This window comes from Abramis brama (genome assembly GCF_963993115.1).
Source record: "Abramis brama genome assembly, chromosome: 20".
Lineage (NCBI taxonomy): Eukaryota > Metazoa > Chordata > Actinopteri > Cypriniformes > Leuciscidae > Abramis > Abramis brama.
In genome coordinates this window covers 11,991,692-12,006,445 of record NC_139982.1, presented here as the reverse complement: position 1 = coordinate 12,006,445, position 14,754 = coordinate 11,991,692, and the positions used below count along the sequence as shown (strand labels likewise).

The 14,754-nt window shown below is 40.7% G+C and overlaps 3 protein-coding genes across 3 annotated transcripts; all 3 read right to left on the bottom strand.

The window, feature by feature from the left end:
* Nucleotides 1–10,759: 10,759 nt before the first annotated feature.
* Nucleotides 10,760–11,535, bottom strand: LOC311071071 (histone H4). Its single transcript, XM_084095278.1, has one exon. The coding sequence runs from the start codon at nt 11,515–11,517 to the stop codon at nt 11,206–11,208; it is 312 nt and encodes a 103-aa protein (XP_083951404.1). The 5' UTR covers nt 11,518–11,535; the 3' UTR covers nt 10,760–11,205.
* Nucleotides 11,536–12,045: 510 nt separating this feature from the next.
* LOC311071043 (histone H3.2-like) lies at nt 12,046–13,575 on the bottom strand. The gene has a single exon (XM_084095253.1). It carries the CDS (start codon nt 12,973–12,975, stop codon nt 12,565–12,567), a length of 411 nt encoding a protein of 136 aa, XP_083951379.1. The 5' UTR covers nt 12,976–13,575; the 3' UTR covers nt 12,046–12,564.
* A 200-nt stretch (nt 13,576–13,775) lies between these two features.
* Nucleotides 13,776–14,413, bottom strand: LOC311071044 (histone H2A-like). The gene has a single exon (XM_084095254.1). The coding sequence runs from the start codon at nt 14,379–14,381 to the stop codon at nt 13,995–13,997; it is 387 nt and encodes a 128-aa protein (XP_083951380.1). The 5' UTR covers nt 14,382–14,413; the 3' UTR covers nt 13,776–13,994.
* Between the last annotated feature and the right edge of the window lie 341 nt (nt 14,414–14,754).

Genomic DNA, 14,754 nt, shown 5'->3' with positions numbered 1-14,754 from the left:
ATTAGTAGCTCAAACCACATTTAAAATGCGCTACTCCTTAATGCGTTTACAATTCATCCTTTATCGGGTCGCGTCAGATCAATGAGCAGCAAGTCATAATTTCGGCTTGGTATGCCAAAATTTCTACATGTGGCGGGAATGGGCTTCAATACAATTCTGACTTTTTCACTCACAATTCTGAATTGTGAGATAAAAAGTCGCAATTACCTTGTTTATTTTTTTTGTCTGTGGCGGGAACAAGCTTCAGTAGTATTCAGCCCAGATTGTATTACAATAATAATGCTGCTTTGATTTTCTTGTTTCATAAAAGCAGTGTGAAAGACAGTGCCAGTGGTCATAAATACTGCATTCAGCACCTGGGGAAATATTGATCCCTTCCCTAATCTAGTAATAAAAACAAAAATAATAAAATTCTCTACACATTTATTTTCATATGTAGTTTATTTACAGAAATAGTGTACAGTTTCCTCAAATTAAAATAAAATGGAGGGTGTGTAATTGAAGGCACAATGTTGTGCACCCAGGTTTGAACACTCAATCATTGTTGTGCCATTCCTGGAAACAGTTCCTGTTCAACTGAAGGCACAAATGAACGTCACATGCCTGGCATTTCCATGGCGTTTGTTGCTTCTTGCCACGCACTGCTTTGCAATGCACACATATGCGGCGACCAACAGTGGCAATTCTTCTGACATTGGAGGTCAGCTCAGCTCCTGGAACCGGCACATGGTCATTACTGGTCTGTTCTGGATCTGCTTTCTCAGACACACCACAGAGCTCTGCAACAAGCTCTTCCATAAACGCCTTGTGCGTCATGTTGCCGTGTAGCTCCTTGTGCAATATGAAAGCGTTGGTGGCAGCAACGTCCAAGAAGTGGAGAAAGACTTTTCTGTACCACTTCATGGTGTTGTGCTGTGCAGTGTAGTACTGCAACAGCTGGTCGGACGGGTCAACACTTGTCATGTGCTGGTTGTAAGCGCTCACAGGCGCAGGACATGGAAAATACTTTTTCCTCCGTGTATCTTGTGCTTTCACTTGTCGTTGCACACGGTCTCCTGTATAGGCAGCATGGATGGTGGAACAAACAGACACCTCTCGTTTGTCCATCCACTTCACACACACAAGAGGCCCATCCCGAATCCACCGGATGGATCCCCTGCTGGACTTTTTGGTCAATGGATTAGATGCGCTCCGTGGGAAGTCCTTCCTATAGTCTCTGTAAGTCGCACAAGCACCAAACTTCATAGCTAACAAGTCTGTTAAGAGCTTTGGACTTGTATAGAAATCGTCCATGTACACATGGTACCCAGAGCCCAAAACCTTCTTGTCCAGAAGAGACATCACAGCATCGGCCTGTGGGAAAGATGTTCTTGCCCGTGTACACAGAGAGGTCCACAGTATATCCATTCGACGAGTCCGCCAGGACAAAAAACTTGAAGCCCAGCTTTGAAAGGGCACAGAGAAGAGACTGTCCTGCCGCCAGTAGTCAGCGATGGAGCTCATCTTCACCGAGGCCATGTAGAAAACGAGCCCAATGTAGCGGTACAGCTCGCCAACACTGACATCTGTCCAACTGTATTTGCGACCCTTTGCGAGTGCCCTGGCAGCCTGAGCGTTTGTGTTGTGGCACAGATTTGACACGGCGCTCTCTGAGAAAAACAGTTTGAAAAGACTCATAGGAGAGTGCGAGTCAGCAAGACTCGACTGCGGCCCAGGTTCCCGAGCCGGCAGGAATCTCAGAGACTTTGGAGCCACATCGACATCAGTCTCTTCTCTCCATGACAGTGTCTTGGCTCTCTTTAAAACAGGAATCTGGTCACTGTCATTCTCACATCTGTGGGGGGAGAAAACAAAAGTGAGCATGTTGACAAAAGGATCACAATATTATCAGTTACTAATACTGATATATTGCCCACTCATTAAAAAGCTATTTACACATTCATCCATGCACATATACTTTGCTTAGATTAATTTTGATATGACGAGGCAAACCTGCACTTACTCATTAAGATTCTCAACCGCGTTGAAAACTGAACGATGTTTGTGTCCTGTGTGAGGTCCACGTGAAGTAACCACATTCCCAAGAAAAGAAAAGGTACAAGCACAAATATTAGTAAACAGTTAGCTTATGTTGTCCAAGGTGGCAAACCAGTGCATGCATAAGTGATAGACCCTTTTCACATTTCCAGGTTTCTCAGAAGAGAAAATCATCCTAGTTGGGTAAAATTCTAAAGTGTTGAATGAGAGGTGGTATCAGCGATTTCAGGCCCAAACATAAATGATCACATTCATCTAAAATGACGATCCGCTAGCTGCAAAAACAGTTGGTTGTTGTGAGGTTTTTGCGTGCAGCCGTCATAGGAAGCCGTGCACGAGCACAAAACCTTGCAACACCTACCCCTGTCTGTGATTGGTTGGAACACTATTTATTTTGGTTTTGAGTGATGTTGATACCAACTGTTTTTGTGTGCAGATCTCAGAGCCTAGGTTGCCTACAGAGACGCGTTTTTTTGACGGCTTGCTTCTGAGGCGGGCAGCTAGCGGATCGTTAGGAAATTTTAGATGAATGTGATCATTTATGTTTGGGCCTGAAATCGCTGATACCACCTTTAAAAGTAGTCACAGTCTGTGAAAAGGCTCCATTGCTAATTAATGGATATACGGTCGCGCGCTTTATGGCTGTTGATGGGGCATCATGTCGATGGGGCATCGTGTTGTGTCGATGCCCCATCAACAGCCATAAAGCGCGCGACCGTATATCCATTAATTATCAATGGACCCTTTTCACAGACTGTGATGACTACTTTTAATGGTGATCAGCATCGTAAATCCTGCATAGTGTATATTATTAGTGTAACATGTATACACTTGTTTTGTAAGACATTTAGATGTTCACAGGACAACGCATTTCACTCAGAATATCACAAACTGGTAGATATCGTCTGGCCATATTGGTTTGAAACAGCTATATGCGACTCTAATAACTAAAATAAGAATAAACGGCTTACTCTTCAGAAGATGTGTCATGCGCTGGCTCAAACTGATCCTCAAAATGCAGGCCTTTATCATCAACGTCTTCATCATCTTCCGACTCTGAGGAACAAGTCGATTCTTCCTCACTGTCTATGATCATCCGAAGAGCTTCCTCGTGTGCGTGACGTGCCATCTTCAAGAAAAGTCAATAAAGCCAAACAAAAGTTTGCGCCAGTTTTATCCTGTTGATCGGGGGCGTTTCCCACATTCACGTCATTACCATGTGAATGACGCGCTCTGCCGGTGGGCGTGGCCAGACCGGCGCTAAACGAGAACAGGAAAACCCCCTTCAACTTTGTAATTTGGCTTAACTTTCTTTATTTCTGGATTGTAGATGTTAATTCCCTCTTGGTGAGCGCCTTCTTTGAGGGCAGATTTCACTGGTTCGGGAATGTTAATCTTCAGCTCACGGTGGATCTTCTTCTTCTTTTGATATTTGCGGCAGACTAGACGCTAAAATAATGGCGTATTGCTGCCCTCCTCAGTTCATTTGAAGAATTAATAGATTTAACAGATTATATCCTTATACAGTCCAGTCCAGTGCAAAAAGTTGATGACAAATCTTGTTGTCTCATAGTCCTTAGTACATAACAGTTCTGAGTACATGAGATTTATTTCTGTACGATGATATAAACAGTCCATTAGAGCATGGCACACAGTTTCTACTTCTCCACATATGCATCTGCCATCTTGTTTTCCAACCATTGCCAGCCCATAATTCAATGCACACCTCATTCTAAACCTATATTTATGGAATAATTCACTGTTGACTGAATAGAAAAATAATGTCAGCCTTTATTTCCCTTTTCCCATTCTGTTTGCCATATTTTCCATATTTAGTTCTTGCTGAATAATATATTTACAATCAACCCTTCCATACATCAATTAAAATTTCATAGTAATATGCTAAGATTCTTTTTCAGCTTTAATTAGTAAAATACATGCAAAATCAGACAAAGCAGATTTATTAATATTTTGGGGATATTTAATTTTATTCTATCAATCAATAAATTCCACTAGAAACAAACTTTGTTGTATTATTTTATTTTAATACTGTGAAGCTGCTTTGATACAATCTGTATTGTGAAAAGCGCTATACAAATATACTTGATATTGATATTGATTAATGGAAGTATATTTATTATTACACAGATTGAAAGAGGCTGGAATAGTGATGTACTTTTGTTGGGTACCAGCACATGTTGGGGTATCTGGTAATGAAGTTGCTGATAAACTAGCAAAAAAAATATATATATATATATTTTTTTTATAATAATAATAATAATAATAATAATAAAAGAAGCACTAGACAAGAGAGAGGTGGTTAAAGTACCTATGGGAGAAAAAGAGGCAAAATAAGTTTTAAGAAAAAGGTAATGCATAAGTGGCAAACTAGATGGGACAGTAGAAACACTGACACAGGGTAATGGTGTTTTAGTATTACACCATTTGAAAGTGTATGTCGTGCTTTTTATATGTAATAAATATAATATATTGTGATACATTATTTAATCACTTAGAATTAAGAAAGAGGATATTTTAGGAAAAGGCAGGACATACAGCTATACAGAGCACCAATTAAATTCATATGACATGGGTCTAAGGTCTAGAATATATTATGGAATACTTTGAGCATTAATCCCATGGGACCAAGTGTGGCAGTTGTGTTTAAGGCTCAGGGAAATTGTAGAGCTTGTTTGTGCACCCAAGATTCACACCAATCAGGTAGCCTATCTCAAGTTTCACATCAGGGAGTATGTTCAGATGCATATTTTCCCAGATACCCCTATCAAACCAAACACCACTTCCTTCTCCACTATCCAGACCTAATCGTTAAATTTGGTCCTCTCATTCGTCTTTGGACAATGCGGTTTGAGAGTAAGTACACATATTTTAAACAGTGTGCACGGAAGCTTCACAACTTCAAAATCTCTCCAGTACTCTGGCAGAAAGGCACCAGTTGCTTCAGGCGTATTTTCATGCTGGTAATATCTTTCCTCCTGTACTTCAAGTAGGTCAGGCTAATGAATTGACTGTCCACATGTATAATTTCGCCATTCAAGAAGCTGTACGACTCAGTAATTTGACTGGTAGCATCATGGAGACAGCCATGGTCACATACAAAGGTACAACATATAAGAAGGGAATGAGTGTTACTTGAGTTGTACTTGATGTTAGTGATGGTGGATATGTGCTGGGGAAGATTGCTCTGATAATAGTCTGCCAGGAAAAGGTGTATTTTGTTTCAGAGAGACATCAGTCAGTGCCAGTGTTGGATCTTGGTGTGCAGTGTGTACAGCATGACAGTGAGACTCGTTATGTGTGTGTTTGTGTCGCCGAGCTTGTAGACTATAACCCAGTGTCTGTTTATAGACCTTTGGATCTCGCACTTGTTGTGCTTCACCATTCTATCTGTTTAGGTGGCAAGACGACATGGAGTCAATCATAAAGGGCACTCTTGCCCACTTGAGTGAGGAGAGGCTGACATGTCTTCTTGAACATCTCTCTAACATTGGTATAAGGGCCTCAGATGACTTCAGATTTCTGATTTAAAGATGATTTAAAACAAATGATTTCATTGATTGATAGCAGAAAACTTCTACATGCATTTAACAATAGAGGTAAAACATTTTGCATATATATTTTGTAAATGTTGTAAATAACTTGATTTTCAGAGTTTAAATGTTAATTAACATTTTGCAGTTTGTGTTCTCTTATTGTGGTAACTTTATTTGTCTCATTTAAATTTGTACTCTGTCTTTAGTAGACTCTGTCTGTGCTCTCCTCTTTTTTTGGTCCTTTTTATGTTTTTATTTTTAGGTGGTGGTGGTACACCAGTGACAATGCAGCAAACGACACAATTACACTGACATTAACTCCAGTAACTGAATTAGAAGTCTCCTCAGTAATGACTTCACCACAGTGCAGTGTTCCTTTGCAAAATAAAACCTGGACTTCGACATTTAAAATTCCATGGGAGAAGACTAGGCCCACTCTACAAAGATGTCTCTCTCAGAACACAGTCCCAGAAGACACAGACAGACGGCACATGGTTAGGATCACTGTAGATGCCATGAGAGAAAAATGCTTAAACCCAACTTGGAGTCAGTGTACAGTAATTGCTAAAAGTGTAGTTGACAAATACCCTGATAGCTTTGAAGACAGGACAGATGAAGGTGACAGAATGGGCAATGGATACTTCACGTTGTCCTCACAACTGAAAAAATAGAGTGGATAACCTTAACAGAAACAATACACTTGCCCGTCTCAGAAAGCCAAAAAGACCTGCTGATACTAATGATGTTCACCCAGCACAGCCAGAAAAAGTTGCAAAAACTGACAGTTATGGATGCATAAACTGGCAGCCATCTCAATTACCAGAAGGAGAGACAATAGACTCTCTACATCATAAAAAAGAAGAACTTAAATTAATTTTCTCTCAGGAAGGACCAAGTGGAGCAGACCGTGTAAGGGTGAATGATTCGATGGTCTTAACTTATGCAAGTCAGCGCAGTGCAATAAACACCACACCTTCACTTAGTGTACATGAATTGAAAAGAGAATGGCCTTTCCTGTTTGTGAAGAAGTTTTTAATGCAGCACTTCACTTCACTTACTGGGATCAAGCTTGACGAAAGGCTGAGAGAATGCATTGCTGGAAAAGGAAGGAGGGTGCTCCAGTTCTTCAAAACTCAGCTTCTTCGCTGGACAAAAGAAGTGAAGACTGTTCTTGCCGACATTGAACGTCTCCAAGGCGAAAACATGGACTCAACAATCGCTGTCATATTGCTGATGATGACCTTCTTTAGAGAGAAAGATGATGCCATTTTCCTTCTTGCTGATGTAATTATTATACTGGATTAATATAATGGCCAATGAATATACTTTTTTAGTGTAAAGATTTATTGCTGTCTCCCTCGTAAGCACTCCTTCTGTCTGACCTTTTGAATGCAGGTCACTAGCACCCATGCAGATGCTGAAGCTCAGTTGTCTCTTCCCACTACACCAAGGATTCAGACTTATACCAGATAATTTAATGCGACCGTTTATGATTCGGCTCTAAGAGAAAATTCGCCCCTATAAGGTCAAGTTTTCAAATTTGTTTTTTAGGAGATTCCATCCTGACATCGGAAAAATGGATGCTCTGCGTAGAAGGAAAGGTGGTCATCCAGTCAGTTAACCCTCAGGATGACTTCACATCTGCCCTGGCTGTCTTCTTCGCTTCTTTCTATATTTTCAACCTGGAGTACCAAGCTGAGGCTGCATCAACCTTGGAATTCATCCAGAGGTAACTATTGGTGAATCCATAAAAAAAAAAAAAATCATACTGTTTGGCATCAGCAGATCATGTTGAGTACTGGAAAAGTGAACACTTTATCCAGTGTGACCAACTTATGACTGATTTTCATGCAAGATTTTGCAAATAATGCTATAATTGCATGTCCATATCTACAGTGAAAGTACTATGGTCATTCAAACCCATGCTAACGTTAGAAGTTTATTTTTATGTTCCAAAGCTGGGATGTAGCAAACACTGTTTGTGTTAAACTTGGCTTTTTTTTTTTTTTTGCAAATTGCTTATTCAGTATATTTAAAAATATTCTATTTACAGATTTTGGTGAGGATAAATCCAGAGAACACAAAATGCAGAGCCAAATTTCAGCAGAGCCATAACAGTGGCAGGATGATGCAACGTAAAAGCAGGGCCCTGAATCCACATGTTGCCAACTTCATCAAGGAATTCACCAATTATGACTGGCAGAATTATTAGAGTTAGGTAAGACTTTTAAGTACTTATTCAGTAAAGAGAAAAGATTAGTCAGTGTAATTAAGGTATCAACAAACAAAAGTCTAATTTCAATATTTCATTTGCTTTTAATGGGAAATACCAGCATTACATTTAATCAGAAGCATTTTTACCTTAATTGTATCAATCAGGGTCATTCAGAAAGAAGATTCATTGTGAAAGTAATCTCTCTGTGTACGTCTATGCAGTGTTGAATATGTTTTTCATTTCTTTCATTGTGTACAGTTGTTCGAGATTTCAGCGTGCTGAGGATGAGTTTTGCTCCAACATTAAAAACAGAGGTAAGTCATTTCAGTTATTGAATAATGCACTAAAATTCATAAAAGTAATCTCTCCGTGTACGTCTATGCAGTGTTTATGTTTTTCATTTCTTTCATTGTGTAGCCTACAGTTGTTCGAGATTTCAGCGTGCTGAGGATGAGTTTTGCTCCTTCATTAAAAACAGAGGTAAGTAATTTTCAGTTATTGAATAATGCACTAAAATTCATAAAATTAGAGCGGTTTTATATTTGTAACGGATCGAGGAGATCAGGGTCATTCAGAAAGCAGATTCATTGTGAAAGTAATCTATATGTGTACGTCTATGCAGTGTTGAATATGTTTTTCATTTCTTTCAGCGTGTACAGGATGAGTTTCACTCTTTGCTTGGCCCTGTCAAGTCTGGAGTGTTTCTAGTTTAATGAATAAAATTGTAATAAAGAATTTTAAACTGACTTCTGTGTGTTGTCATAATTGATGTAACATCTAATAATCAGTAATATAACTGTGTGAAATATTTTTTTGCATACTTTAGCTTTCATTCTTTTTTTAAGCGTGTAACAGATTGTAGTTGGTTATATGTTGTGTGTGTGTATATATATATATCTAAAAATACCATAATCAATTATACTGCATAGTAACTTTACAGTATTTTAAAATACAGTGCAAAAAACAAGCACTGTAATTTATTTTACAGTATAAATATACTGTAAGTTATTATACGGTATGCTGTGAAGTACTGTTGTCATATTTACAGTAATTGACCGTGGAATAAAATACTGAAGCTTGCTGGATATTTGTTGCCAGTAAGTTACTGTTGATTTTACGTAAAATTTTTTACAGCGCAGGTTAAATTTCGGACTCATCAACCATGTTAATTTGTCATTCAGTAGCCTACCTGTGGCGATAATGCTCCTAAGGAGTTAACTGCCATTAAAACATGAAGAAGAAGCAGAACTCCCCCACAAGTTTCAGGATCATTATCCTTGCTCTCTCTTCACATTTTGGTAAAGGTGTGGCTTGGTTTTTGTGACAGAAATTTACAGAAAGTAACAGCTGTAAGGTCAACTGACTGAATTGAAGAAGTCTCTGAATGCGTTTATGTACTTATAACAAAGTCAAGTAAAAAAACAACAACAACGACAACTGTTAAGAGTGGTGCTGGTGATGAACTGGGTATTTACAGAGCCCGTCTACGGAGAGCCTTGGCACTCCCTATTAGCCCCATTGTATAGATCTTGGTTGCAGTTCCATTAGAATTCCACTGGAGGTGATCGCGGGCGAGTGCAGACTGAATGGGAGTCTATGGGGCTATACGGCTAAATGTGTATCTTTCCCCCGATTGCCGTTGAGAAATCTCAGATTTTATTGTAGGTTTTGCAAGTTCAACATGGGTTATAGGTCGAAAGTTGAATGAACGAGTACTTATGTCCTTTCGATTTCTTACAGGTTGAGTTGTTGTTGCCCATAACACGCTAGCATTCTGCTAATGAACGCTGATTGGTCAGTGAAGGACTGATTACGACCAGAGATACCGCTTGATGGCATCGTGGCATCCGAAGCGGGACCAGAAACAAACAAAACAAAAACTCTTCTAGCACGTGTATTTACCTGTGTCAGCTGTGTTGTCGATGCCTCGAGTGAAAAGAAAGTGCAGAGTGCGAAAGCACCAAAGTGACTGAAGGATTGCCGTAAAGCTGTATGTCTGGTCGTACGATGTGTATGACGTCATTGACATTTTAAAAGACTTTTTAAAGCAAATAAGTGACTCTAAAAAATCTAACACCCAGCAATGTGTAATTTCTTTGCATCTCCTTTCGAATACAACATTCAAATTACTAGACAAAAAATTATATCCTGAGAAAAGTGGATTTTGAGGGGTATTTTGCCATAGACCTCCATTCATTCTGCACTCGCCTGCGAGCGCCCCCGCATGGACAGAGACGTGTTACTGCAGCCAGTCCAGAAACCGGAAGGAAGAAGAGAGTGCCAATTCTCTTCCTATTAGACATTCTCTGGTATTTATTGAAAGCTCATTTCAGAGGGCTGGATTGCCCTTCTCTGTGTTTTCATCGGTCAGAATTGGGCCGCTAAAGAGACTCATCCGCCAATTGAAAGCTTCTAAATTTGAATTCCTTCCCACTGCCGGAAGTAACTTGACTGCACCACGTCACGACGCACGCGCCTCTTTGTCTGACTTTCCCGCTCATGAGGTATCATGACAGATCACAATCATGCCTGCAAAATACTTTAAATGGACAATTGTAATTATGCAATGTTCTTACATAATATTGTGCACATTAAACTACACAAATAAAGTCCCTCGGGATTTTCGGATTTTGGCAAGAACTCCTTTTATGTGTTAGAACCAGTTTAACCTAAGAGTAAAATGGACCTCGGATCAGGATTCCTACTTTCCATTTCAAAATTCCACTTTTCCAAACCTCTGTAGATTTTCAGACCATAATTTAACACAAATGATTCATACAGCATTATTCGGCATATAGTAGCCTAGTCATCTGTAAATACTTAGAGAAAACCGATGGAAGAAAAAATAAATCTAAGTTATAACATGTACGCGCTTGCATGATGAGGATAAACTTAAAAACATAACTGTTACCTATATACACCTCTGACACATCAGTTTGATACAGTAAATGTGGTTTGTTTGTCACAAAAAAAAAAAAAAAAAAAAAGTACAATCCGATTTAGAGGAGATATGTTGCTGCTGGTTTGAGTGATATTTAAGTATTATATTATTTTAGCGAAGTTCAAAAGAGAGTCGGTTTTAGTGCAAAGAAAAAATGCGCCATGAATTCAGTCTTTTTGACAAACACTAAACGTGTGACACGAGAACACCCTGCTCGTTTAGGTTCTTAGAAGCTAAATTCTATATTGTGGAAAACTAAACAGGAGCAATAATCTGGAAATACAAAGCTCCGAAATTACTAAAATCAAATCTCCATACTGCATAGAAGTCTTGCCTGAAAGTGGTTACTAATTAATAGTTGACAAAATAAACAACTTAAGACATACTCTTTTTCAAAATATGTGTGTGGCTCTTAAAAGAGCCGTTGGGTTTGTGTGGTTTCTCCTGGTTTCAGGCGTTTATCCGCCGAAGCCGTACAGGGTGCGTCCCTGTCTCTTCAGCGCGTACACAACATCCATGGCGGTGACGGTCTTTCTCTTGGCGTGCTCGGTGTAGGTGACGGCATCGCGGATCACGTTCTCCAGGAACACCTTCAACACTCCGCGGGTCTCCTCGTAGATCAGACCGGAGATGCGCTTGACGCCGCCGCGGCGAGCCAGACGACGAATGGCGGGTTTGGTGATTCCCTGGATGTTATCGCGCAAAACTTTACGGTGACGCTTAGCGCCTCCTTTCCCGAGTCCTTTACCGCCTTTGCCTCTTCCAGACATGTTTCACTCACTCCAGTTAAACGATAAGAAGAAATGTACGTTCAGCGTTGCAAGGAGGCCTTTTATATTTACTTACAGGACCTGATAGAAACCAACATCGCGTCACAAGGCGCAAAACGCCCCTCCCCTCAATGTAGTTCCAGCACAAAACAATGTGGTTCATCCCAAACCATAATCTAACGAGGCCTGTCCGACTTCTTTCATGTTTTATAAGATTTATTTCATTTGATGAAAAGGATGTTATAATATCATCATGTAATATACAGAGATACTGAATGGTAATGAAATGTGCTAATCTAGAAGTACAGTATAGTACATTTTGTATTAGACATTTCAGATATATTTGCAGAATATAAATGATTTCAGGCCTCAGTGGTTTTTACTGTATGTCTACCTTTAGCTGAACTTGCACCCGTATAAGAGTAATCTCTAAAGTTGGCATTGAACTTGCGCTAAAAGTTTCAGAACAGACCATGCCACTATTAGGGAGTAGCTGGAAGAAAAGAGATGGAAAAAAACAACCACTGTAGTCTTGTTTGGGAAAACTGTTTGAAGATGAAATGAAGCTTTACTTGTAAATATGAAGATCGATTTCTAGCTCCGTTGAAACTATCCACAACAACATCGGAATCTGAGTGCGCAGTTTACATGTCAATCGATTGCACATTATAGTTTTGTTAATTACAATAATTGGTGTTTTATATATATAATTTGTTCTAAAGGCCATTGTGTGATTCACACCCTGTACAACTGACATCACAGCATTCAAGTAAAAAAAAAAAAAAGGCCCATACAAACATTAAAATACATAACCGCTTTTATTACATAAAATTCATTCTTTATGTCTAAGTATTTTCTAATTAGGGAAAAGATTATATTTTATCCTGAAAGGGTAACTTATGATTTAGAGAACGGTGACCCAGAGAGTATTAATGTAATGCATGAACGCAACTTTCTACTCATATTGAGGTCAACTGGAAATGATCTCGTTCAGTGCAGTTTTGGTGGCTCTTAAAAGAGCCGTTGTGGGTTGACGCAGACGCGGGTTTAAGCGCGCTCTCCGCGGATGCGGCGGGCCAGCTGAATATCTTTGGGCATGATGGTGACCCTCTTGGCGTGGATGGCGCACAGGTTGGTGTCCTCGAACAGACCGACCAAATAAGCCTCGCTGGACTCCTGCAGGGCCATGACAGCGGAGCTCTGGAAGCGCAGGTCCGTCTTGAAGTCCTGAGCGATTTCTCTCACCAGCCGCTGGAAGGGCAGTTTGCGGATCAGCAGCTCGGTGGACTTCTGATAGCGGCGGATCTCCCGCAGAGCCACGGTCCCGGGCCGGTAGCGGTGAGGCTTCTTGACGCCGCCGGTGGCCGGAGCGCTCTTACGGGCGGCTTTAGTAGCGAGCTGCTTCCTCGGGGCTTTACCACCGGTGGATTTACGAGCGGTCTGCTTGGTTCTGGCCATTGTTGCGGTCTTTCTCTCTGTCCTGCTTGCGCTGGAAGGAAATGCTACTATACGTTATACACCCGCTTTTAAAGCATTGTACCGTCACGAGCTCATAGTGTCGCGAGGATGCAGACCTTGTGATTGGCCAATACGTGACGTCTGCGCATGAGTGCCAGCCAATGACTGCGCGTTTCCTCTTTTTCAAACAAGTGGAAGGTTTCCCGCTCGAGCTGCTTTTGTTCTGTTGAATACTTTATATACATCAAACGGTGTATATATAACACCTCCCTGGTCTTTATACTCACAATGTTGTATTCAATTGTTCTGAAATACTCGCCTTAATTCCCAGTGATTGTGCAGATCTCGGATTAGATGATCACATTAAAGTCATTATAAAAGCACAGCAGCGAGACACACTAGGGTTTCCATCCGTCCCGTAAAATAGGGGATCAAAGACCCAGAGTAACATTTACCAGTTTCTTTTACCATGAAGCCGATATGTATGTTGCTTTTTATTTTGAACAATTTGTTAAAATATTCGATACACTATCAGAGCTTGGTAGACCAACTACATGTTAATATTAAGGGAGATGGGTTGGGTAACAAACACACATTAGGGCAGTGGTTCCCAATTCCAGTCCTCGTGACCCACTGCTCTGCACATTTTGTATGTCTCTCTTATCTGACACACTCAGTTCAGTTCATGGAGTCTCTCCTAATGAGCTGATGATCTGGTTCAGGTGTGTTAAATAAGGGAGACATACAAAATGTGCAGAGCAGTGGGTCACGAGGACTGGAATTGGGAACCACTGCATTAGGGGATCATCATGCTTACAACAAACACGCACACCTGTGACTGTAAGGATACTGTAATCGTCAGTGAAGCATTCATATATTTTACTCTGGTTTGATGGGTCATTTTCTCTCTCAACCGCCTTAATGCTGTTTGTAAATATTAAAAAGGAAAAACACTCTCTGTCAGATAAAATGGGTGGCTCTTAAAAGAGCCTTTTGGTCTAAAACGAACTTGACTGCACTTATTTAGATTTAGAGGGTTTCTCGGTCTTCTTGGGCAGCAGCACGGCCTGGATGTTGGGCAGCACGCCACCCTGAGCGATGGTCACTCGGCCTAGAAGTTTGTTGAGCTCCTCGTCGTTACGCACCGCCAACTGCAGGTGACGGGGGATGATGCGAGTCTTCTTGTTGTCCCGAGCGGCATTTCCAGCCAACTCCAGGATCTCAGCAGTCAAATACTCGAGCACCGCCGCCAGATAAACAGGAGCTCCGGCACCGACGCGCTCGCCGTAGTTTCCTTTGCGGAGAAGCCTGTGAACACGGCCGACGGGGAACTGCAGTCCAGCTCTAGAGGAGCGAGTCTTTGCCTTCGCTCTGGCTTTACCACCGGTTTTGCCTCTTCCACTCATTGTTTTGAAATCAGTTACAACAAACTTTACAGTCAAAGGTAAGTAACAGAATAAAATCTGTACGCCTCCACTCACTGGCTTTAAACGAGAGTGCCAGTCGCCGATTGGTTTAGAGTCTGTAAAGATTTAAACCAATCACTGAACTTCTCTCCCCCTAGCGGGTATTATTGTGCACTGTTTGCACAAGTATTTGTGAGTGTGACTAATAAGACAGAAGAGTTATATGACATTTAAATAAGTACAAAAATGGATATTGTACACTGTTTCTACCAAAAGCGCTGCACCTTTCACACAGACACTGTATATTCTGTGCACACTGACCATCATACAGTATTATGTTCCTATTGCAATACTGGAGTTTTATCACTGTCCA

What these genes read in the sequence shown, in the direction of transcription:
- LOC311071044 (XM_084095254.1), bottom strand. Translation starts at nt 14,381, where the DNA reads ATGAGTGGAAGAGGCAAAACCGGTGGTAAAGCCAGAGCGAAGGCAAAG.
- LOC311071071 (XM_084095278.1), bottom strand. Translation starts at nt 11,517, where the DNA reads ATGTCTGGAAGAGGCAAAGGCGGTAAAGGACTCGGGAAAGGAGGCGCT.
- LOC311071043 (XM_084095253.1), bottom strand. Translation starts at nt 12,975, where the DNA reads ATGGCCAGAACCAAGCAGACCGCTCGTAAATCCACCGGTGGTAAAGCC.